Below are 26,685 nucleotides of genomic sequence, written 5' to 3'. Positions count from 1 at the left end.
TTGTAACTACCACTGCCCTTTTTCCCCATCAATTCTATGAAAATTTTCCTTCCTGTTACCACCTTCCTAAACTACCCCTGGTTTAAACTCCTTCTTTGAAGACAGAAACAGATATGAGCTAACTCTTTTTTTTTTTTTTCACCTTTCTCTGTTCTTTTATAGCTGCCTCCACCTTGTATCCACCTCTTCTCTCTTGTGCTTCTGGCTCACTTCACCTCAGTAATCCCTGAACAAATTTTTATAATCACCTTGGCTCTCCTACCACATCACACCTCAACTCCCCTGCCTGACTTGGAAAGCTCTTCACACTCTTTCCAATAGTCTTCCCACCTTTCCAATTCAAACCCTTCTCTGCCAATGACAACAATGAGGACAGTGGCAAGGTCAGAAGATGTTTACTGAACATGGAACTATTTATCAGAGACCAAAGACATTAACATATAATTGACAGACTAGAGTAGAAGTAACACCAATCTATGTGGGTTCCCTGACTTAGCCCTCATAATAACAAGGGAGATACTATTATTCCATTTTATAGATGAGGAAATTAATGCACAGAGATATAAAATACTTCATCAGAGATTATATGGCTAGTCAGTTGTGGATCTGGGACTTGAATTTAGGACATATCCTCTTAATTTCTTGTGGGCTATTGAACATATTGTACATAAGACCTGCTGCCTTATTTGCTTACATGCATTACTGCTGACGTTATTCCCATTTACTAGATAGTTTTGCTGCTGCTCAGTCAGGTATTACCCGGCCTTCATCATCTAGTTCAACTGATACATTGAGACTATACTTAGCCTTTTCTGCAAAACCTTATACCATTTCACTAGACTTCATTGACTTCTCCTTTTAGATAGTTCTAAATAATCTCTATTATATATTATTATACTATGTGCTCCTTCAGCTTTATTTTATCTGAACGGTAGCAGAATATGCCACCTCAGAATATGCCATTTTGGCATAAGGATGCTTTTTAGCTGAAGACAATTGAGAAAAAATATATAAGAAAAACTCTCTGTTTTGCCCCTACTTGCCTGAAATCAGGACATCAATTTGTGAAGTGTCCATCTTCCCTTCTTTGCAAGGAAGAACATAAAAGTTAACCACCAGAGTTAACTCTAAATAAACCCTTATCAGTCCAGAAATAGCACCAAAAGAACCTACATAAAACCTTTGCTAACTAGCCCTTATCTTCCATTAGTTCCCCCATATATTTACCTTCTTACCATTTGCTGCCCTAGAAACTCAAAGTCCTTTTCCTTTGTCTTACCTAAAAATTTCTACAAATTCAGTATTATTTTGTTAAGATGCTATAAAAGCCCAAGTTTTAACCACTCATTTGAATTGTACATCACTCAGTGCTCCCACATGTATGCCACATTAATAAATCTGTTTTTCTTTTGTTAATCTGTTTTTAGTCAGTCTAGTTTACAGGTCCCCACTCAACCAACCTCAGATGGGGAGCGGGAAAACAGATTTTCCTCTGCTATACATTTCTCTGACAAAATTATAAAATTCTCCGACAAAATACTTAAGGATGCAGAGGGACTACACCTTGAATTTTTTTTCAGATTCTGCAATGAGCACAAAATGACTGTTAGCTGCAGCAACAAGTATATTCTAGGCTCTGTGGTATGTGCTGTACTTACTGATCTCAGTTAATTTTAACTAAAATTATAGGAGGTAAATGTCATTATCCTACATTTACAGATGAGGTAACTGAGGCATGAAGAGGTAAAGGAAAAGAACAAGGTCATAAAGCTAGAAGGTGGCAGAGCCAGGACTGATCTTCTAGCTCTTTTAAATGTACAGACTTAAATAAGTTTTTAGTTTTTCATTTTAATTTAATGTTTACAAAATGATGCTCTTTAACATATAATCTTGCATTTTTCTCCTTTACAATTAAAAAAATACTAATTCTTATCATGGCCTTTGCCTTCTGATCTCCATTTTTCTCAAAATGGAGGTTTCAAACGGATTTTTTTATGGATTTAACATGAAAGATATACTTCTCTGCTTGGTTTCTATGATAATTTCACTTAATTCTGAGCTCAGCTGATCACATCTACATTACATAAATAATCTTTTGTGCTTCCTTTATCCTCTTATTCTTCTGAATAATTAAATTCTAAAATACTTCTTTTTGATGAACATATATAATTTTGCATGTCACATAAATATATCTTACTACTGTTACTTATTAGCTATATAGGATATTTTCTAAAAGGGAGGGATCTGCGATTTAGCTAAGTTGATATGAAATAGAAACTTTATGGAAAGATTTTACGTGTTTTTAAAGTTGTTAATTTTCAACTGACTTTATTTACCCAAGGGACTCTATTTGACTACTATTGTTATAGGTAAGGTCCTCTGGTTTTAATGGTAAATATCTCTAATCACATATGCAACAAAATACCTCTACGCTCTATATAATACATATCTCACAATGAGAACCAAATGTTCTACATCATCTTTCAGTAGAAAGGAAGAATATAATTCTTTCACTGGAAAGTGGATAACACTGTTCTTATTAGACACATTTAAAGTTCTCTAAATCATGTTCTGATTGCAACTCATTCTCATGCCACCCATGGATTCATATTTTATGTAGCTTGACCATGCTTCCTCCCAGACCCTCTAAGTGTCTGCAACTGACTTCCACCTAGTTAATATTAGCATCTTTTATAAGATACTGTCTGAGAAACTCAGTGACACTGAGTTCCATCTTGACCACCAACTCCCCAACTCTGTTCTTATTCTTTCTTCTCATCTTCTTAAGGCTATGCTGTCCAATGGAAGAATCATTTTTTGAAACATATGTACAAGTACTAACACACATATACTCTTAAGTATAAAATAATAATAATTATTGTTAATAATAATAAAGTATTTACAACATATAGACCATCAACCAAGAACCTAATGGTCAAGTTTATTCTTGGATCTCGAAATAGAGATATGGTAACAATATACAAAAGATAAATCCTATATTAAAGTATGTTTTTCATATTCAGATAACTCAGCTAAGCAACTGCATAAAAACTTATTTGGATCTTTATACTATGGCCTCAATGATATTTGAAGAGGTAATTGACCAAATCTTGGGAAATGAAAATATATACTAGAAACATAATAAAAATAGGTCCTTTCTTTATTTCTTTTTTCTTTCTATTACAGGTATATTTTTAGGGAAAAAGTGAAAGGTTGATAAATGCTCAGGGATGGGGAAGGGCGCAATGTGGTATGGGGGCAAGATTATTTTCTTGCCACAAAGCTCAACAGACTCTGTCTTGACTGCTTGCTCTTTCATTACTCACCCCAGAGATTTTCAAAGTGTGTTCTAGGGACTTGTGGGGGCCTCTGACATCACATAAAATATGCAAGGTAAAAACTATCTTCATAAGAATAGTGATACTTTTTTGCCTATTTCTCTCTCATTATTTCCTGAGTGTATAGTGTTTTCCAGAAGTTACATGACAAATGGTACTGTATTAGATTGAATGTAAAAGCAGGTATGAGAATCAAGCTGTTTTTTATTAAGCCAGCCTTTGAAGAAATTTACAATATTAATTTTCTCTTACTAATATTTGGGGGACATGGGGGTTACAACATGAAGCTACTTTTTGTGAAAAACGTTATTTAGCATGTAATAGGTTTACTTTGTTATTTTAATAGTTAGTAAATAAATAATTTTAAAATGATTTATCTTATATAATTTATTATGTCTATTTTAATTCTAGCATGATAAATGTCAATATATATTACTGAATAAGCAAAAAGTATTTGGGGTCCACAGTAAGTTACATTTCAAAAGTGTAAACAGGTTCTGAGACCAAATACTTTCAGAACCTCTGATTTGTATTTTACCCTAGTGATCTCATTCAAAGTCATGTTATAGGTTGAGCTGTCTAATTAATTAGGGTGAGGTCATACTGGAGTAGGTTGGACCCTTAATCTAATACGACTGGTATCCTAATAAAAAGAACACCATGTGAAGAGACAGACATGCACAGGGAGAATGCCAAGATCAAAGTTATGCTGCTACAACCAATGAATTACCAGAAGCTAGGAGAGAGGCTGGAACAGATCTCTCCCTAGCATCTTCAGAAAGAGCACAGCCCTCCCATAACACCTTTTGTCCTCTAGAACTGTGAAACAATAGATTTCTATTGTTCTGAACCAACCGGTTTGTGATACTTTGTTACAGAAGACCTAGCAAACTAATATACCCTAACCCTAATCATCTAAAACCAATGATTTTCAAGCCTGTCTGTGTAGTCCAAACCTTTTTACTGAGATTCATACACACATATACAATGGCTACTTAGACATTTCCGATCTTTCCAAAACATCTGAGAATGAAACATGTTCAAAATGGCACTAATCATTGTAACCTTACTGATGAAATTTGCTCTATTCCTGAATTTTTTCTTTATGAAGGTATCACATTCTTTAATGCCTCCTTTCTTCAATTCCCATATCCAATCAACCAGTAGGGTCAGTCAGTTCTACCATTTAATACCCCTCTGGTAATGGTTAATTTTATGGGTCAACTTGGCTGGGCCACAGTGCCCAGATATTTATTCAAACACTATTCTGGATGTTTCTGTGAGGATGTTTTGGGATGAGATTAACATTTAAATATGTGGAGTTTGAATAAAGTAGATTGCTATCCATAATGTGGGTGGGTCTCTTCCAACCAGCTGAAGGCATGAATAGATAAAAAGTTTGACCTCCCCTGGGGCATCTGGGTGGCTAAGTCAGTTAAGTATCTGACTTCAGCCCAGGTGGTGATATCAAGGTTTGTGGGTTTGAGCCCCACATTGGGCTCTGTGCCGACAGCTCAGAGCCTGGAGCCTGCTTCTGATTTTGTGTCTCCCTCTCTCTCTGTCCCTCCCCTGCTAGCACTCTGTCTCTCTTTCTCTTCTAAAAATAAATAAACATTAAAAAAAATTGACTTCCCCTGAGAAGGAATTCTGCAAGCCAACTGCCTTTAGACTTCAACTGGAACACTGGCTCTTCCCTGGATCTATCCTGACACCTTACTCTGCAGGCTTTGGACTTGCCAGCTTCCATAATCACATGAACCAATTCCTTTAAATAAATCTGTCTCTATATATCCACATCCTATAGAACTCAAATATACCTCTTATTGGTAACTTCTCTAACCTTACTACCACTGAATTCAGGCTGTCATCATCTCTTGTCAGGATTATGATAATAACTTTATAACCACTGTTGTCACAGGCCCTTGTCTTTCCAATCCATTTTCTATGCTTTTGTCAAAATGATCTAAGAATCTATCAAGCATATCATTTTTTCCATTTATAAATACTTACAGGCTTCCCATCGCCTTCAGGGTAAAGGCCTTAGCATAGCCAAGGGAATGCACCATCTGCCCCCTACTTCTTCAAGACACCTTTTTTTAAGTTTATTTATTTTTGAGAGAGAGAGAAAGCATGAGTGGGGGAAGGGCAGAGAGAGAGAGGGAGAGAATCCCAAGTGGGCTCCATGGTAATGCAGGGCTCCATCCTATCTCATGAACAGTGAGATCATGACCTGAGCAGAAATCAAGAATCAGATGATTAACCAACTGAGCCACCGAGGAGCCCCTTCTTCCATACTCTTATCTCACTATTAGTCCATGCATAAAAGGGAGTAACTTTTAGTCCTATTCTACTGACTCCATCACCTTTTAAGCAAGAACTTCCTATGAATACCCATTGCTTTTCCTAATTGAGTATCTTCAGTCAGGATCAATTCTTTTCATCCTAATTATGAAGTTTGTTTGCTAAATTATGTTGATGCTACTCTTTTTAACCTTGGTTTTTAACTTTTTTTCTTCTTTTAAAATGTTGTTATATTTATTTCCTGGGATATAAAAGATAAACTATTGGAAATTCCTAAAACATTTGATATATTTTAAAGGTATAAAGAATAAACTTAATGGTATAGACATCATTTCAGAAGATTAGCTATTAAGAGACATTACTACAAAATAATTGGTAATGGTTAATCATTATAATTAATACTTATGATAAAAATAATAAATTTGGCCACAGACTGCCTAGATTCAGATCTTGATTCTATCTATCTCTTACTGACTGTCTCTGTGAACTTGGGTAAGTTACTTAACTTCTCTGTCCCTCAGTTTCCTCATCTAAAAATGAGATACTAGCCCTTTCCTATAGGGTTTTATGAGGATTAGATATGTTCGTATACGCAAAACTCCTGCAATAGTTCCTGGTGCATAGTGCTACATGTTAGTAGTTGTTGCTAGTTATTATTATTTGACAATGGCATTTATAATTGCAAAGATTCTATAGCCAGACTACTTGGATTCTAATCTTGGTGATACACTTCTCATTTGTGTGATATTGGGCAAGTTCTTTAATTTCTACGAACCTCAGTTTCCTCAACTGGATGAGGTAATGACAGTACCTACTTCTTATGTTATGAAGATTAACTGACTTAAAACATGTCAAAGTCTTAGAACAGTGCTTGGCACATGGTCAACATTACACAGCGCTTGCAATTTTTACTGTCACTATATTAAGAAATAGGTGGTCCATATTAATCATGTTCTCATATCTTGTTCAGATTTTGTTTTGCTTTTAAATTCTCTAACCCTCAGTGGCAAAGGCTATGCTTTTTCTTAATTTTTATTAACTTTTCAGAGTGTAGCTACCTGGTGCCAATCACTTTATTCACCCTCTCTTCCTAAAAAAGAAAAAAAACCCACCAATAATATACAGTCAATCTTACTAACCAAGAAAACAATTTACTTTATATTATGACATACAGTATCTTTGTTCTTAGGCTCTCAGTTGATTAAGACATCTATTTTTTTTCAACTTATAATAGTACTGTCAATATCTATTATGACTTGTAATGTTCAAAGCCCCAAGGAAAACTGTTATTACTGTGTTGTCAACAGACACGTGTCAAAAAAATGAGATCAGAGCCATAGGGCTCATCTCCCCATACTTCTTTTTCTCTTTTCATCTCACCCGCTTCTTTCCTCACCACTGCATTATCCAGAACATAATATGATATAATTTGATAAAATAAATGAGGGGAAAGAGACCATTTCAACAATATATTACCTTGCATTGATTCTCAAAAATCCTGAGTTCCCAGTGTATGGTGATAAAAAATATAGATAATGCCATGAGAGAAATTTGACACAAGTAACTAATAATATTGTGAAATTTCTACACAAAACATTTAATTTATAATCCAAAATTAAGTGAAATTACTTTATTTAAAAATTTTTAAAGTACTTCATACCTTTGTTTATATCAATGAGTTGTTTCTTTTTCTTCTGGCGTTCTAACTTTTCTTGTTCAGCTTTCTCTTTTGCGAGCTTTGCCCTCCTAGTCTTCTCTTCCATTTCTTTTCTCTTGTTGTTTTCTTTCACTGCTTCCTATACAAAGTTAAACACAAATCCTTCCATTACTTATATGTTACAGAAACTGTGCAAGTTAAAAATTATATATATACATACATGCATGTGGGTGCTCAGAGATGGTAAAATATTATAGCAGCTTCAAGGTCCATATATATACTTTTGAGAGAAACAAATAATTCAAAGACATCCCTTTTTGAAAATAATTGGAAATAACTCAGGTTTTATATTTTTTTAGTTTTTAAATTCCAGTTGCTTAAAATACAACGCAATATTAGTTTCAGGTGTACAACATAGTGATTCAACACTTCCATACAACACACAGTGCCCATCACAACAGGTGCGCAATTAATCCTCATTACCTATTTCACCCGTCTCACCTTCCCTCTAGCAACCCTCATTTTGTTCTCTATAGTTAAGAGTCTGTTTTCTGGTTTACTTCACTGTCTCTCCCTCCCTCTTTGTTCATCTGTTTCATTTCTTAAATTCCACATATGAGTGAAATCATGGTATTTTCCCTTCTCTGACTTATCTCACTTAGCATAAAACTCTCTAGCTCCATCCATTTTGTTGCAAATGGCAAGATTTTATTCTTTTTCATCGCTAAGTAACATTCCATCACACACACACACACACACACACACACACACACACGTCACCTCTTCTTTATCCATTCATCAATTGACGTACACTTGGGTTGTTTACATAATTTGGCTACTGTCAATAATGCTGCTATAAACATCAGGTTGCAAGTACCCCTTTGAATTAGTAATGTTTTTTATTCTTTGGGTAAATACCTAGTAGTGCAATTGCTGGATCCTAAGGTAGTTCTATTTTTAACTTTTTGAGGAAACTCTACACTGTTTTCCAGAGTGACTGCACCAGTTTGCATTCCCACCAACACTGTAAGAGGATCCCCCTTTCTCCACATACTCACCAATACCTGTAGTTTCTTGTGTTGTTCATTTTAGCAATTCTGACAGGTGTAAGGTGATACCTCATTCTAGTTCAGATTTGTATTTCCCTGATGAGTGATGCTGAGCATCTCTTCATGTGTTTGTCAGCCATCTGTATGTCTTCTTTGAGAAAATACCTATTCATGCCTATATTTTAACTAGATTATTCATTTGTTTTTGGTGTGAGTCTTTATAACTTCTTTATATATTTTGGATATTAACCCTTTATCAGATATGTCATTTGCAAATGTCTTCTCCCATTCCACAGGTTTCCTTTTAGTTTTGTTGATTGTTTTCATCACTGTGTAGAAGCTTTTTACTTTGATGAAGTCTCCATAGTTTACTTTTGTTTTTGTTTTCCTTGCCTCAGGAGACATATTTACAAAGAAGTTGCTACAGATGATGTCAAAGAAGTTAGTTAAAGAGGTTACTAGCTTTGTTTTCCTCTACAATTTTAACAGATTCCTGTCTCACATTTAGGTCTTTCCTCTATTTAAAAATTTTTTGTGTGTATGGTATAAGAAAGTGGTCCAGTTTCATTCTTCTGCATGTAGCTGTCCAGGTTTCCCAACACTGTATTTTTCTTCTAGAACCAAAGAAAAGAGACTTTTCTTTGAAAAGACTTTTTCCCATTGGATATTTTTTCCTGCTTTATGGAAGATTAACTGACCATATAGTTGTGGGTTCATTTCTGGGTTTTCTACTCTGCTCCATTGACCTATGTGTCTATTTTTGTGCCAGTACCATACTGTTTTGATTACTACAGTTTTGTTTTATAACTTGAAGTCCGGAATTGTGATACCTACAGGTCTGCTTTTCTTCTTCAATGTTGTTTTGGCTATTAGGGTCCTTTGTGTCTCCAAACAAATTTTAGGATTGTTTGTTTTAGCTCTGTTAAAAACACTGCTAGTATTTAATAGGGATTACATTAAATGTGGAGATTGCTTTGGGTAGTATAGACATTTTAACAATATTTGTTCTCTCAATCCATGAGCATGGAATGTTTTTACCTTTCTTTGTGTCATCTTCAATTTCTTTCATCAGTGTTTTATAGTTTTCAGAATACAGGTCTTTCACCTCCTTGGTTTTTTCCAAGGTATCTTATTGTTTTGGGTGTCTGTAAGTGGTATTGATTTCTTAATTTCTCTGTTGCTTCATTACTGGTGTATAGAAATGCAACAGATATCTGCAGATTGATTTTGTATCCTGCAACTTTCCTGAATTAGTTTATTGGAATTAGTTTATTGGTTCTAGCAGTTTTTTTGGTGTCTTCCAGGTTTTCTATATAGAGTATTATGTCATCTTGAAATAGTGAAAGTTTTCCTTCTTCTTTGCTGATTTGGATGCCTTTAATTTCTTTTTGTTGTCTCATTGCTGTTGCTATTACTTCCAGTACTATGTTAAATAACAGTGGTGAGAGTGGACATCCCTGTCTCTTTCCTGACTCAGTTTTTCCCCATTGAGGATGATATTAGCTGTGGGTTTTCCATATATTGCCTTTACTATGTTAAGGTATGTTCCCTCTAAACCTATTTATTGAGGGTTCTTATCATGAATGGATATTGTACTTTGTCAAATGCTTTTTCTATATCTATTGAAAAGATCATATATTTCTTATACTTTCTTTAACTAATGTGGTATATCACATTGATTGATTTGATAATATTGAACTGCCTTTGCAACCCAGGAATAAATCCCACTTGATCATGGTGAATGATTTTTTTTAATGTACTGTTGGATTCTGTTTGCTAGTATTTTATTGAGAATTTCTGCATGCATGTTCATCATGGATATTGGCTTGTAGCTCTCTCTTTTACTGGAGCCTTTATCTGGTTCTGGTATTAGGGCAATGCTGGCCTCATAAAATGAATTTTGATGTTTCCCTTCCTTTTCTAGTTTTTGGAATAGTTTGAAAAGAATAGGTATTAACTCTTCTTTACATGTGAAGCCATCTGGCCCTGTACTTTTATTTGTTGGGATTTTTTCATTACTGATTCAATTTCTTCGCTAGTTGTTGGTATGTTCTAGTTTTCTATTCCTTCCTGTTTCAGGTTGGTAGTTAATATTTGTTTCTAGGAATTTATCCATTTCTCCCAGGTTTTCCAATTTGTTCTCATACAGTTTTTTATAATATTCTCCTAAAATATGTTGCATTTCTGTGGTGTTGGTTGTTAGGAAATAACTTAGGCTTTAATTGTCATAACCTGGAGTGGCAGAAATTTAGGGACATGAATGTTCACAGGTTTAACAATAAATATGTTTTTTCCATTGCTGAAATATGAAATAGTTTTGATACACAAGAAAAGGTTAAATATGAAAATATGGTTTAGCAAGTATTTTAATACTTTATTATACATATTTCCTTTATCTGCAAAAAAGGAATAAAAAAACTACCTCATAGGATTTTTGTGAGGAAAAATTGCATATACTCATAAAGTGCATAGAACAGTAGGTCTATGATGATGGTGGTGGTTGTGCTAGTGGTGGTACCAATTACATCTAATGGTGAAGGGCATGAAACAATCAGCTATGTTATCACAGGAAGAAAATACCTGAAAGTTTAACAGCTTATTACATGCCAAGATCTTTAGAAATGCTGAGGACATATTTCAAGCTATTGTTTGATGTATTGTATTTTACAATTTTTATTTATTTTTTTAAAAAAATGTTCATTTAGGGAAGATGGCGGCTTAGGAGGACTCGGGCTCACAGCGCGTCCTGCTGATCATTTAGATTCCACCTACACATGCCTAAATAACCCAGAAAACCGCCAGAGGATTAGCAGAATGGAGTCTCTGGAGCCAAGCACAGACCAGAGGCCCACGGAAGAGGGTAGGAAGGACGGCGAGGCTGTGCGCACTCCACGGACTGGCGGGAGGGAGCCGGGGCGGAGGGGCGGCTCCCTGGCTGAGCAGAGCCCCCAGGCCTAGCTTGCAAAAGCAGAGGGGCCTGACAGACGGAGTGTGTTCCCACAGCAAGCTCGACTTAGCGTCTGGGAGGTCATAAGTTAACAGCTCTGCTCAGAAAGCTGGAAGGCTGGAGGACAAAGGGAGGGAGAGCTGCTGAGCCCCCGGAGGACAGAGCTCAGTTTGGTGGGGAACAAAGGTGCTCCCCAGCGCCATCTCCCCCCGCCCATTCTCCAGCCAAAATCCCAAAGAGAACCAGTTCCTGCCAGGGAACTTGCTTGCTCCGCACAAACACCCAACTCTGTGCTTCTGCGGAGCCAAACCTCAGGCAGCGGATCTGACTCCCTCCCGCTGCCACAGGGCCCCTCCTGAAGTGGATCACCTAAGGAGAAGCAAGCTAAGCCTGCCCCTCCTGCCCCCATGCACCTTGCCTACCCACCCCAGCTAATATGCCAGATCCCCAGCATCACAAGCCTGGCAGTGTGCAAGTAGCCCAGATGGGCCACGCCACCCCACAGTGAATCCCGCCCCTAGGAGAGGGGAAGAGAAGGCACACACCAGTCTGACTGTGGCCCCAGCTGTGGGCTGGGGGCAGACAGCAGGTCGGACTGCGGCCCCGCCCACCAACTCCAGTTATACACCACAGCACAGGGGAAGTGCCCTGCAGTTCCTCACCACGCCAGGGACTATCCAAAATGACCAAGCAGAAGAATTCCCCTCAGAAGAATCTCCAGGAAATAACAACAGCTAATGAGCTGATCAAAAAGGACTTAAATAATATAACAGAAAGTGAATTTAGAATAATAGTCATAAAATTAATCGCTGGGCTTGAAAACAGTATAGAGGACAGCAGAGAATCTCTTGCTACAGAGATCAAGGGACTAAGGAACAGGCACAAGGAGCTAAAAAACGCTTTAAATGAAATGCAAAACAAAATGGAAACCACCACAGCTCGGATTGAAGAGGCAGAGGAGAGAATAGGTGAACTAGAAGATAAAGTTATGGAAAAAGAGGAATCTGACAGAAAGAGAGATAAAAAAATCCAGGAGTATGAGGGGAAAATTAGAGAACTAAGTGATACACTAAAAAGAAATAATATACGCATAATTGGTATCCCAGAGGAGGAAGAGAGAGGGAAAGGTGCTGAAGGGGTACTTGAAGAAATAATAGCTGAGAACTTCCCTGATCTGGGGAAGGAAAAAGGCATTGAAATCCAAGAGGCACAGAGAACTCCCTTCAGATGTAACTTGAGTCGATCTTCTGCACGACATATCATAGTGAAACTGGCAAAATACAAGGATAAAGAGAAAATTCTGAAAGCAGCAAGGGATAAACGTGCCCTCACATATAAAGGGAGACCTATAAGACTCGTGACTGATCTCTCTTTTGAAACTTGGCAGGCCAGAAAGAATTGGCACGAGATTTTCAGTGTGCTAGACAGAAAAATATGCAGCTGAGAATCCTTTATCCAGCAAGTCTGTCATTTAGAATAGAAGGAGAGATAAAGGTCTTCCCAAACAAACAAAAACTGAAGGAATTTGTCACCACTAAACCAGCCCTACAAGAGATCCTAAGGGGGACCCTGTGAGACAAAGTACCAGAGACATCACTATAAGCATAAAACATACAGACATCACAATGACTCTAAACCCGTATCTTTCTATAATAACACTGCATGTAAATGGGTTAAATGCGCCAACCAAAAGACATAGGGTATCAGAATGGATAAAAAAACAAGACCCATCTATTTGCTGTCTACAAGAGACTCATTTTAGACCTGAGGACACCTTTAGATTGAGAGTGAGGGGATGGAGAACTATTTATCATGCTACTGGAAGCCAAAAGAAAGCTGGAGTAGCCATACTTATATGAGACAAACTAGACTTTAAATTAAAGGCTGTAACAAGAGATGAAAAAGGACATTATATAATAGTTACAGGGTCTATCCATCAGGAAGAGCTAACAATTATAAATGTCTATGCGCCGAATACCGGAGCCCCCAAATATATAAAACAACTACTCATAAACGTAAGCAACCTTATTGATAAGAAGGTGGTAATTGCAGGGGACTTTAACACCCCACTTACAGAAATGGATAGATCATCTAGACACACGGTCAATAAAGAAACAAGGGCCCTGAACGAGACATTGGATCAGATGGACTTGACAGATATATTTAGAACTCTGCATCCCAAAGCAACATAATATACATTCTTCTCGAGTGCACATGGAACATTCTCCAAGATAGATCATATACTGGGTCACAAAACAGCCCTTCATAAGTTTACCAGAATTGAAATTATACCATGCATACTTTCAGACCACAATGCTATGAAGCTTGAAATCAACCACAGAAAAAGTCTGGAAAAACTCCAAAAGCATGGAGGTTAAAGAACACCCTACTAACGAATGAGTGGGTCAACCAGGCAATTAGAGAAGAAATTAAAAAATATATGGAAACAAACGAAAATGAAAATACAACAATCCAAGCACTTTGCGATGCAGCGAAGGCAGTCCTGAGAGGAAAATACATTGCAATCCAGGCCTATCTCAAGAAACAAGAAAAATCCCAAATACAAAATCTAACAGCACACCTAAAGGAAATAGAAGCAGAACAGCAAAGGCAGCCTAAACCCAGCAGAAGAAGAGAAATAATAAAGATCAGAGCAGAAATAAACAATATAGAATCTAAAAAAACTGTAGAGCAGATCAACGAAACCAAGAGTTGTTTTTTTGAAAAAATAAACAAAATTCACAAACCTCTAGTCAGGCTTGTCAAAAAGAAAAGGGAGATGACCCAAATAGATAAAATCATGAATGAAAATGGAATTATTACCACCAATCCCTCAGAGATACAAACAATTATCAGGGAATTCTATGAAAAATTATATGCCAACAAATTGGACAACCTGGAAGAAATAGACAAATTCCTGAACACCCACACTCTTCCAAAACTCAATCAGGAGGAAATAGAAAGCTTGAACAGACCCATAACCAGCGAAGAAATTGAATCGGTTATCAAAAATCTCCCAACAAATAAGAGTCCAGGACCAGATGGCTTCCCAGGGGAGTTCTACCAGACGTTTAAAGCAGAGATAATACCTATCCTTCTCAAGCTATTCCAAGAAATAGAAAGGGAAGGAAAACTTCCAGACTCATTCTATGAAGCCAGTATTACTTTGAGTCCTAAACCAGACAGACCTAGTAAAAAAAGAGAACTACCGGCCAATATCCCTGATGAATATGGATGCAAAAATTCTCAATAAGATACTAGCAAATCGAATTCAACGGCATATAAAAAGAATTATTCACCATGATCAAGTGGGATTCATTCCTGGGATGCAGGGCTGGTTCAACATTTGCCAATCAATCAACGTGATATAGCATATTAACAACAAAAAAAGAGAAGAACCATATGATCCTGTCAATCGATGCAGAAAAGGCCTTTGACAAAATTCAGCACCCTTTCTTAATAAAAACCCTTGAGAAAGTCGGGATAGAGGGAACATACTTAAAGATCATAAAAGCCATTTATGAAAAGCCCACAGCTAACATCATCCTCAACGGGGAAAAACTGAGAGCTTTTTCCCTGAGATCAGGAACACGACAGGGATGCCCACTCTCACCGCTGTTTTTTAACATAGAGCTGGAAGTTCTAGCATCAGCAATCAGACAACAAAAGGAAATCAAAGGCATCAAAATTGGCAAAGATGAAGTCAAGCTTTCACTTTTTGCAGATGACATGATATTATACATGGAAAATCCGATAGACTCCACCAAAATTCTGCTAGAATTGATACATAAATTCAGCAAAGTTGCAGGATACAAAATCAATGTACAGAAATTAGTTGCATTCTTATACACTAACAATGAAGCAACAAAAAGACAAATAAAGACACTGATCCCATTCACAATTGCACCAAGAAGCATAAAATACCTAGGGATAAATGTAACCAATGATGTAAAGGATCTGTATGCTGAAAACTATAGAACGCTTATGAAGGTAATTGAAGAAGATTTAAAGAAATGGAAAGACATTCCCTGCTCATGGATTTGAAAAATAAATATTTTCAAAATGTCAATACTACCCAAAGCTATCTACACATTCAATGCAATCCCAATCAAAATTGCACCAGCATTCTTCTCGAAACTAGAACAAGCCATCCTAAAATTCATATGGAACCACAAAAGGCCCCGAATAGTCAAAGGAATTTTGAGGAAGACCAAAGCAGGAGGCATCACAATCCCAGACTTTAGCCTCTACTCCAAAGCTGTCATCATCAAGACAGCATGGTATTGGCACAAAAACAGACACATAGACTAATGGAATAGAATAGAAACCCCAGAACTAGACCCACAAACGTATGGCCAACTCATCTTTGACAAAGCAGGAAAGAACAGCCAATGGAAAAAAGACAGTCTCTTTAACAAATGGTGCTAGGAGAACTGGACAGCAACATGCAGAAGGTTGAAACTAGACCACTTTCTCACACCATTCACAAAAATAAACTCAAAATGGATAAAGGACCTGAATGTGAGACAGGAAACCATCAAAACCCTAGAGGAGAAAGCAGGAGAAGACCTCTCTGACCTCAGCCATAGCAATCTCTTACTCGACACATCCCCAAAGGCAAGGGAATTAAAAGCAAAAGTGAATTACTGGGACGTTATGAAGATAAAAAGCTTCTGCACAGCAAAGGAAACAACCAACAAAACTAAAAGGCAACCAACGGAATGGGAAAAGATATTTGCAAATGACATATCGTACAAAGGGCTAGTATCCAAAATCTATAAAGAGCTCACCAAACTCCACACCCGAAAAACAAATAACCCAGTGAAGAAATGGGCAGAAAACATGAATAGACACTTCTCTAAAGAAGACATCCGGATGGCCAACAGGCCCATGAAAAGATGTTCAGCGTCGCTCCTTATCAGGGAAATACAAATCAAAACCACACTCAGGTATCACCTCACGCCAGTCAGAGTGGCCAAAATGAACAAATCAGGAGACTGTAGATGCTGGCGAGGATGTGGAGAAATGGGAACCCTCTTGCACTGTTGGTGGGAATGCAAATTGGTGCAGCCGCTCTGGAAAGCAGTGTGGAAAATTAAAAATAGACCTACCCTATGACCCAGCAATAGCACTGCTAGGAATTTATCCAAGGGATACAGGAGTACTGATGCATAGGGGCAGTGGAACCCCAATGTTTATAGCAGCACTCTCAACAATAGCCAAATTATGGAAAGAGCCTAAATGTCCATCAACTGATGAATGGATAAAGAAATTGTGGTTTATATACACAATGGAATACTACATGGCAATGAGAAAGAATGAAATATGGCCTTTTGTAGCAACGTGGATGGAACTGGAGAGTGTGATGCTAAGTGAAATAAGCCATACAGAGAAAGACAGATACCATATGGTTTCACTCTTATGTGGATCCTGAGAAACTTAACAGGAACCCATGGGGGAGGGGGAGGAAAATAGAAAAAAAAAAAAAAGAGGTTGGAGTGGGAGACAGCCAAAGCATAAGAGACTGTTAAAAACTGAGAACAAACTGAGGGTTGATGGGGGGTGGGAGGGAAGAGAGGGTGGGTGATGGGTATTGAGGAGGGCACCTTTTGGGATGAGCACTGGGTGTTGTATGGAAACCAATTTGACAATAAATTTCATATATTAAAAAAATAATAATAAAAAAATAAAAAAAGAAAAAAGAAAAATTTTTTCAATGTTCATTTATTTTTGAGAGAGAGAGAGAGAGCAAGCAGGGAAGGGGCAGGGGCATGGTGGGGGAGGACAGAGGATCCACAGTAGGCTCTGAACTGACAGTAGAGAGCCTGATGCAGGGTTCGAACTCATGAACCATGAGATCATGATCTGAGCCAAAGTCGGATGCTTAACCGACTGAGCCACCCAGGTGCCCCAGTTTGTCTGATATATTTTATATAAATTATTTGTGGAACTCAAGTGAATTAGTATATTCCAGTAGGTGGTATGGGAAGAAAGTTGAAATAAACTGATCAACTAGTATAATATTAACTTTTTTTTGAATTCAGAGAAGTCACTAATACAAAGACATACAAACAGCAAGTTCCTTCTATCAAGCTATTTTGGTTTATTTTCTCCTATTATTATTGATTAGATATACATCATAGCATATATGATTTTAACAAAACTACTTCGTTCCAGAAACCCTAAAGAAAAGGACTCAATAACAAGAATACATCTACAAGGCCTTTCCTGGAGGTGTCTATATTGAAATTGTTTTCTTCATAATAAAGACACAATACTTTTTACAAGTCCTGAAAACATTTTCTTTTTCTTTTGATTTTTTTTTTACATTTTTTAACGTTTATTTATTATTGAGTGACAGAGCATGAGCAGAGGAGGGGCTGAGAGAGGGGGAGACACAGAATTGGAAGCAGGCTCCAGGCTCTGAGCTGTCAGCACAGAGCCCGACGTGGGGCTCGAACTCACAAACTGCGAGATCATGACCTGAGCCGAAGTTGGACACTTAACCAACTGAGCCACCCAGGTGCCCTGAAAACATTTTCAAAAATTCTCCTCACTTACAAGAATTATTGATATGCCCCCCTTCTTTTGCCTCCCTCAGGCTAGTACCTCCCGTATTAGGCTAAGAACACAAAATGATCTGGCTCATACAGACAAAATTAAAGACTACCACTTAAGTTGGAATGATAGAATCATAATTTTAGAACAGTGTTTCTCAATCTCAGCACTAGTGTAATTTTTGGCTGGTGTCATTCTTTGCTGTGGGAGCTGTCCTGTGCATTGTAACATGTTTAGCAGGACACGTGATGCCAGTAGCACACCTTCCTAGCTGTGACAACCAAAAATGTCTCCAGAGATTGCCAAATGTTAGGCAGGTGGAGAATTACTAACCTGGGGGGTTTCATAGAGATAATTTATACAAAATTACAAAGTACATACTCTGTTGAACTCAGCTTCTTTTCAAATACGTGGAAAATGAGTTCCAAATAGTTTAAATAATGGCTTAAGGTCACACATTTATGTAAGTGAAAATTTTGGAATAGAAATCATGTCTATTTACTCCTGGTTTAATGTTTGTTTCATTAAGGAACAAAAGGCAATGTGAATATGACACCAAAAGTATAAGCATCCAAAGAAAAACATAGATTAATAAAGCTTCATCCAAACTAAAACCTTTTACCCGTCAAAGGACTCTGTGAAGAAAGTGAAGAAATAACACACAGAATGGGAGAAAATTTTTGTAAATCATATATCTGATAAGGATATATAAAAGATCTTATAACTAGGTAATAAAAAGACAACCCAATTAAAAATGGGCAAAAGATTTGAATATTTCTTCAAAGATATATCTATCTATATCTATACCTGTATCATCTATAGATATCTATGAATCTATAACATCTAAGAAAAGATGTTAGACATTGTTAATCCTCAGGGAACAGATAATAAAAACCAGAATGAGGTACCACTGCATGCCAATAGGATGGCTACAATTTAAAGAAGGAAGAAAAAGAAAAAAAAAACAGATAATAACAGGTGAGGATGTGGAGAAATTAGAACTCTTTGCATTGCTGACGTGAATGTAAAATGGTGAATCATTTTGGAAAATTGTCTGGCTGTTCCTTAAAATGCTAAACACAGAGTTACAATATGACCCAGCAATTCTACTCCTACATACATACCCAAGAGACAATAAAACACACGTTCATAAAAAAGACTGCACAATAATAGCAGCAGTATTCCTAATAGCCCATAAGGAGAAACAACTCAAATGTCTATCAATTGCTAAATAAACAAAATATAGTATATATCCATACAATGGAATTTATTCAACCATAAAAAGAATGAAGTACTGATATATGCTGCAATATGGATGAATCTTAAAATATTATGCTAAGTGAAAGAAATCAGACACAAAATGCTGCATATGAAATGATTACATTTATATGTGATGTCTAGAATAGGCAAATTCATAGAGACAGAGAATAGATTAGTGGTTGCCAGGGGATGGGGGGTGGGAAGAATGGGGAGTACCTTCTAATGAGTATGGGGTTTATTTTGGGGGTGATCAAAATGTCTTGAAGTAGATAGTGGTGATGGTTGAACAACCTTGTGAATATACTAAAAACACTAAATTGTATACTTCAAAATGGTGAATTTTATATATAAAATTTATATGTAAATTATACCTCAATAAAAATTCATAAAATTTTTAAAAGATGTTTGAGAAAGGCAGGATTTAAATAAAATTACAACTTAGAAAAAAAGACAACATGAAAAGGCAACATATATTCAGAATTTGATACAAAAAGTTGTATGATCTTTGGTAAGTAATATAAGAGGAGGTAAATAGTAGGGGAGAGAAGGAAGGTTAGTGCTTACGTGTATTTTATTACTGGTCAAATCTCTGATCTGGTAAACAGTTACCAACATCTGGGTGTACTGTTCAATTATCAATCTAAAGAGTTGTTTATGTGCTGAGTGCTGTCATTTATTATAAAGATGAAAAAAATGGTAACTTGCTTTTGTAGTACTTCCTTGTTCTGATAATAAGAGCTATTGCTTAAATTTTTTTTAATATTTATTTTTGAGAGAGAGAGAGACAGAGAGGGAGCCACCAGGAAAGGGGCAGAGAGAGAGAGGGAGACACAGAATCCAAAGCAGGTTCTAGGCTCTGAGCTATCAGCACAGAGCCCGATGCGGGGCTCAAACCCACAAACCATGAGATCATGACCTGAGCTGAAATCGGATGCTTAACCAACTGAGCCATCCAGGTGCCCCAGTAACAGGTATTTGTTAATGGAAATTTATTATGTGCAGGTGTTTTAAATAAGTAACTTTGAATCTTTATAGAAAACCTGTAATGTAACTATTATTTGTTATTTTGCAGGCGATGAAACTTAGGTTCAGGTAATTTAAATGAGATGCACAAGGTTACATAGCTACTTAAGTGGCAGAACAACATATGCTCACTTATGCTACCACGATGTCTTCCAAGTAGAGTTCCCTGATAAAATATAAGATTCTTCGTTAAATTTTAATTTCAATATCAGATGAATCATGTATAATTTTTAGTATAAGTATATCCCACACATACCTAAGTGGGCATTGGGTATTGTGTGCAATATACTTAAAAAGTCATGTACTATTTGGGGCACATTAATATTAAAAAAAATATTCATGGTTTATGTGAAATTCAAATTTAACTGGGCATCCAGTATTTTCACTTGACAAATCTGGCAATCCTATCTCTAAGACTGTTGACTTTTCATAAGCATCCTCTCATGGACTCAGATCATCCAATGAAAACAGTAGAATGATTATAAAAACATAAAAATAGCTCAAATCTACACTATCTTTGAGAAAAGAAATGTTGATATAGATTACTGATAGGCATTATATGGTTCATGAACTTGAATCATACTGTTTTTACACCATTCTCCATATATTTACTTCCTGTTTCTTGACAATAGAGTAAAACCAAAAAAGGAAAAAATATATATATATATAAATCTAAACTGATGCAATTGGAGGTATAAGAAAATAAGTCAATACTCATTATTAAAGAATCACCAATGGAGAAATTTGGCATATGTGAATTGGATAAATTTCTATACAAAATGGGGGCTTGTCACAGGCACTACTAAAACAACATGAATGTAGATCTAGTAAATGACGAAACAGATGAAATAACGGCCCAACAGTTTACATCTTACGTGTTTCAGGAAAAGATTTAACAACAAAAGAGCTGCACAATTTGAAATGGCATCTGTAATCCTAAAGAGACCAAAATGGAAGAGGAAAATAATTTCTGTGGTTTGGTATTAATGAAAATGAATGAAGCATCTACAAAGCCATATATTTTTCAAGCAACATAGACTGTGGACTGATATTTTGGTCCTGATATCACCATTTCTGTCTTCATGAAGAGGCTTCATGTTGAAAATAAGACCCTATTCCTCTTGATGTTTTTATTCTTTGGCTCTGGCTTTAGAAAACTGGAGATGGGAAACACTTTCTCTTTTAAAAAAAAAACAATTTTAAAAGAGAAAGGAAAATCGTAACTATAGTTTCATATCGACAATCTTTAGTTTTACTAGAGTGAAAGAAAAGAAATTCTCAAGACTTTAACTCTCCTAAAAATGTAAAAGCTTATGAGCTAAGGAGAAAACTCCTTTGAGGGATAGGATGTATTCTTTTCATCCTAAGTCCTACAAAACAAAGCTCAAAATAATTAAAAGAATAAAAGCAACAGGAGCAAATTTATATTCAGGTTTTAAAAAAAATCTCTTAAGTAACTGACTGTGATTAACAGCACTTTATATTTGTCAAGCATCACTGAACATTTTAAAACACTTAGTCATGAGTACTTAAGCATAATTCTCTAGGAAGTATCAATCATTATTTCTTAGGGTTGGGGATGCCAACTGATTAGATTCTTTCAATGTACAGAAATGTGTTCTTTTTAAAGGATGCTAATTGAGAAAGTGTTTTGGTGGTAACCTCAGACAGGATAAATATGTACCAAAAAAAGCTTCAGCTTTACCAGCATATCTATTTTTCAAGAGTCAGTAAAAAGTACAATAGGAGCAAAATATAACAGAAAATGTCTCTAGGATTTACTGCAAAATATATTCAGCAACCTAATTTTAAGTCTCTCACTGAAATCTCTATTGTCTTCCTGAAAATATGAATTAAAAATCTTATTTCCCTTGCTGTGCATAATTGACAAATGAGACCTAGGGGCTAAAAATGTCGTATGGAAAAAAAAAAGCTCATGTAAATGCTAAGACCTCTCATTTATTCCAGTTAAGGTTTTTTTTCTGAATTTGGAGTTCTTTTTTGTTTTTTATAACTTATTATCAAATTGGTTTCCATATAACACCCACTGCTCATCCCAACAGGTGCTCTCCTCAATGCCCATCACCCACTTTCCCCCTTCCCCACCCCCATCAACCCTCAGTTTGTTTTCAGTATTTAAGAGTCTCTTATGGTTTGCCTCCTTTCCTCTCTGTAACTTTTTTTCCCCCTTCCCCTCCCCCATGGGTTTCTGTTACGTTTCTCAGGATCCACATAAGAGTGAAACCATATGGTATCTGTCTTTCTCTGTATGGCTTATTTCACTTAGCATCACACTCTCCAGTTCCATCCACGTTGCTACAAAAGGCCATATTTCATTCTTTCTCATTGCCACGTAGTACTCCATTGTGTATATAAACCACAAGTTCTTTATCCATTCATCCGTTGATGGACATTTAGGCTCTTTCCATAATTTGGCTATTGTAGAGAGTGCTGCTATAATCATTGGGATACAAGTGCCCCTATGCATCAGCACTCCTACACCCCTTGGGTAAATTCCTAGCAGTGCTGTTGCTGGGTCATAGGGTAGATCTATTTTTATTTTTTTGAGGAACCTCCACACTGTTTTCCACAGCGGCTGCACTAGTTTGCATTACCACCAACAGTGCAAGACGGTTCCGGTTTCTCCACATCCTCTCCAGCATCTATAAAAACTGGTTCAGAAAATTCCAAGGGACTCAAATGCCTGCTTCATTCATGTGAGGCCTATGTTAAGCAAGCATCTTCCAATCTTGTGATACTTCAAAACAAAACCACCACCATCAAAACCATTTCTTGCTTCCATCGTCCTCAAAGGCTTATTAACCCACTGCTAACTGCAAAAGCACTTTGCAAGCACTGTGATCTGAATGAAAGCTAAAGGTATATTTGAGAGATGGAGAAGTGGAATAATTATGAAGGGAAATGGATCTTGGAATGAGATAAACCTGGTTTCAATTCCAAGCTCCCATTACTTATGCTAAAAGCTATGTGTCATTGATTAAGTTAGTTACTTCATCTCTTTGAGCTTTAGTTTCCACTAAATACAGACAGTTTCCCATATCTGTAGAATGGAGATACTACTACTCAAATTACTTTGAGTACTTGGGTGTTAAATAGATTAAGGGAAATAATGTTTATATAAAACACTGAAGACAATGCCTGGTGTAGAAGAAATGCTCTATACATGGTGGCATTTATTATTAATAGAAACATCTGAAAGTTTGAAAAGTAAGAATCTGGACATTAAGACACAAATGACCACATATGTTTGATCTATGACTAGAAATGTAGCATATTTTGATAGTTTACCCTCATAAGCATACTGGATATGATTTTTTAACTATAATATATTATTGGCATTTAAGGTAATTTAAAAATCCATATATCACTATCACTTGGCATTTATTAAAATAGAAATTTATTCTTTTCTCCTTTAGGTTTGGTATCACCCTAGGAACTTGCGTGAATATACTTGGAAAGGCTTGTAATTCATTACCATATTGAAAGCTGTATGAAACTAGAGTCACATAACCTTAAAAAATGTACATTAGAAATGTCTTGGTGAAGAAATTGGTAACTCTGGTGCCAGAGGCATACTGTGATCACACTGCTGAGTATTTCTCTATTCCTCAGGGATGTTAGGATCCACACACGATACTAAATCAAATAATTTGGCAACAATATAAAGAAACCTGGTATGTATTATATTGAAAATCTTTTCATATACTAAACATGAGCCACTAAGGTATTATTTTTAATGAAAACTCAACGAAACAGGTGAAATTCTCTCCACATTTTCTATCTTGAACTGTCCTAGCATCTGATTCTATCTTGGCTTTAATTCAACTGTGCTTTTCCTTCTTTCTGTTTCCTGCTACCCTTTCAGAATTTTAAACTGTTTCTCTTAATTGCCTCTTTCTAAAATAACATAGAGTACTTAAAATTTAAATTAAAGAATCACTGACATAGATACTGTAAATTTCTATCTTTCTTAGATAAATATAATTCTGACTTTATTTTTTCATGCATCTTATTGATAGTATTTCCAAAACATTCCTGCCCAGAATAAAAATAATGAGAAAGAAGCCTATTTATTTTGTTCCTCTGAAATCAGGAACCATAATCCAAACATTCTAAGAATAGCATACCCCTGTAAACATAGGATGGCCTTTAGGAACTGAGAAATCTGGCTTAAATCCTAGCTAATGACTATCACACTTTATCCCTTAGGGCCATTTACTTAACTGCACTAAGTCCCCTTTCCTGATCTGTGAAATACCTGTACTTCATAGTGTTGGTTTGCAATTTCATGAGAAATTGCATATAAAGCCATTAAGTACTGTGCCTTGCACATAGAAAGTGGTCAACGAATAGTGGTGATTATTATATTATTCCACACTGGGCAATACCAATGTCCTATGCAATTCAGGATCTGTACTCCGTTTCTTCCAACCCAGGAACATGTCCATATATGTGTAGACTGGGGAGAAGGAAGCATTCTTTTTGATAGGGAAATCTTCCAATACCAGGTAAAAATAGGAAGAAATGAAACATACACACTCACAAACTTTGAACAAACAGGATTTGCCTTCCTGAGTCATGAGAAAAAAAGATTTAGATAGAATGAACAGGAAGTTTTGGGGAAAATTTTTTATGTTACTATACCATACTTGACAAATCTAAGAAACAAAAACATCACAGAATGTTTTGCTAGGTGTACTAATAACGAAATTCACACATCATCTTAAGGTTAAACACATCTTATGGGACTGTGGCATAAACTGAGGAGTAAAGTTTTCTAAAAGAAGGCAATGGACTTATTTTTGGTGTTATTGTTTTTGTTTTTTAACATCTGTAGTTCTGACATCAATCTGAGAAAATGAAGCATTCATATACTCTAAGAAAAGGCCATTTGGCTTAGAAATTAGAAGTTTGCTCTTATTTCTCTATGAATATTTATCTCAGAATGTGGTATTCACTTGATCTGCCTAAAGGTTTATGGAAAGGTCAGGTGAATTAGCCTACACTCAGTCCTCTACCATAATCCTTGCTAAACTTTCTTATACTTTTACCGTCTTTACCCATAAGAGGCTGCTAGCCCTGATGGAAAATCATCTGCTGGATGATTCCAAACATAAGATAAGAAGAATGATATGACCTTTTTGCATTTGTGGGGGTGGGGGTGGCGGGAGGGTGGTTCTCATTTAATTCCAGGCATAACAGGAGGCAAAATAGGTAGAGATGGAAAGGCTGTTTTAGACTAGTGAACCAGAGTTATGGCAGCAATGTCCTTTCCCTGTCCCAGAGACGTCCTGGGCATGACAATGAAAAGGAAATATGATTCTGCATATGAGACCTTTTTATCACCGTACAAAAGAAATTTCCCTAAAAAAATTCTACTTCCTTCTCTTCTACTTTGCTTCATATAGATACCTACATGTTCTTTCCTTGAATTGTTTTGGCTACCAGTGATACTTTTGCAACTTTCTGTGCTTACCTACAACCAATGACAACAGTTGTTGGGAAAAACAAATCCCAAATGTGTGTTACCACTAAGTGATGTGTAACTTGGTCCAAAGTCCCTAATTGTTAGCACAACTGGGAGAAAGTCCTAAAGAATACAAAAGGTACTAGCAAATCAGGTCTCACATACTTTTCCAGATCTTTCTCATTTCCATTTTAGAATAAGCATGTCAGGTTACAAATGGAAAGTTAAAATGTGACCCAAAATGAAATTTTCAGCATTGAACAAAGAAGTGAACAATTACATTATGAGAGAAAAAAAACACCCACAATAAGATGGCAGCAATGACTCATTAGCTTTTTCAACTGCAGCTGGGGACAATTTAAGGCTTTCCATTAAAGAAAAGAACCCTATTCTTTAATTAACATCAAATAACATTAGATATTCCTTTCCTATAGTTTCATTGTGTTTAAAGGGCATATTGGATTAAAGGAGTCATGCTCAGGGCAAAGAATTTCCAGCTACAGAAACTATACTCTGACAGTCAATAGCTCTGAAGACTTTATCAGCAATGTAATACAGGTAAATATTTTCTTTCCCAAAGATCTCTTATGCAAGATCTCATGAATACTTCATCAACCAATCAATTACATTTGTAACTGAGAAGTGTAACTTTCTTTTTCACTAGGGTAATTGAAAGCTTGATTAGCTTGCTCAAATACTTAGGTTTCTCAGTAACAGGCACTGAACAAATGCATTCATACTGTAGTTAGATGGAGGTTAAGGTAGTGCTTATTAACCTATGTAAATACGGTATGAATCACAGATGTATAGACCATAGGTAACCTGCTAAACCAAGTCAAACAAAATAGACATTTTCTGCCTTTTTAGGTTATGTTAGGAGACATTATTATGAGATATTATGTTCCTTCCTTCCTATAGACCAGTGTGTTTTCTCTCCATCTCCTTTGTAGATGATACTTCCCTTTCCCATCCTTTAATTTTCCCTTTCCCCTAAAGCTCTATTCTTATATCTTTCCCCCTCTTCCATCCACTACCTGTCAGTCAGAGAATTCATCTATTCCTAC

The 26,685-nt window shown here is 36.4% G+C and overlaps 1 protein-coding gene across 7 annotated transcripts in view; it reads right to left on the bottom strand.

Moving 5' to 3' along the window:
* DIAPH2 (diaphanous related formin 2) overlaps positions 1–26,685 on the bottom strand; it is a 971,442-nt gene that overhangs the window by 201,003 nt on the left and 743,754 nt on the right. For all 7 annotated transcript variants that reach the window (XM_027053564.2, XM_053201433.1, XM_053201431.1 and 4 more), the window contains one exon: positions 7,300–7,435. In XM_027053564.2, the coding sequence (XP_026909365.1) occupies positions 7,300–7,435 (136 nt within the window). The remainder of the gene's footprint in view (positions 1–7,299; positions 7,436–26,685) is intronic.

The sequence above is a fragment of the Acinonyx jubatus genome, chromosome X, assembly GCF_027475565.1.
Source record: "Acinonyx jubatus isolate Ajub_Pintada_27869175 chromosome X, VMU_Ajub_asm_v1.0, whole genome shotgun sequence".
NCBI classification, from domain to species: domain Eukaryota; kingdom Metazoa; phylum Chordata; class Mammalia; order Carnivora; family Felidae; genus Acinonyx; species Acinonyx jubatus.
The sequence above is the reverse complement of the archived record's forward strand: the minus strand, read 5'-3'. Positions and strand labels throughout refer to the sequence as shown.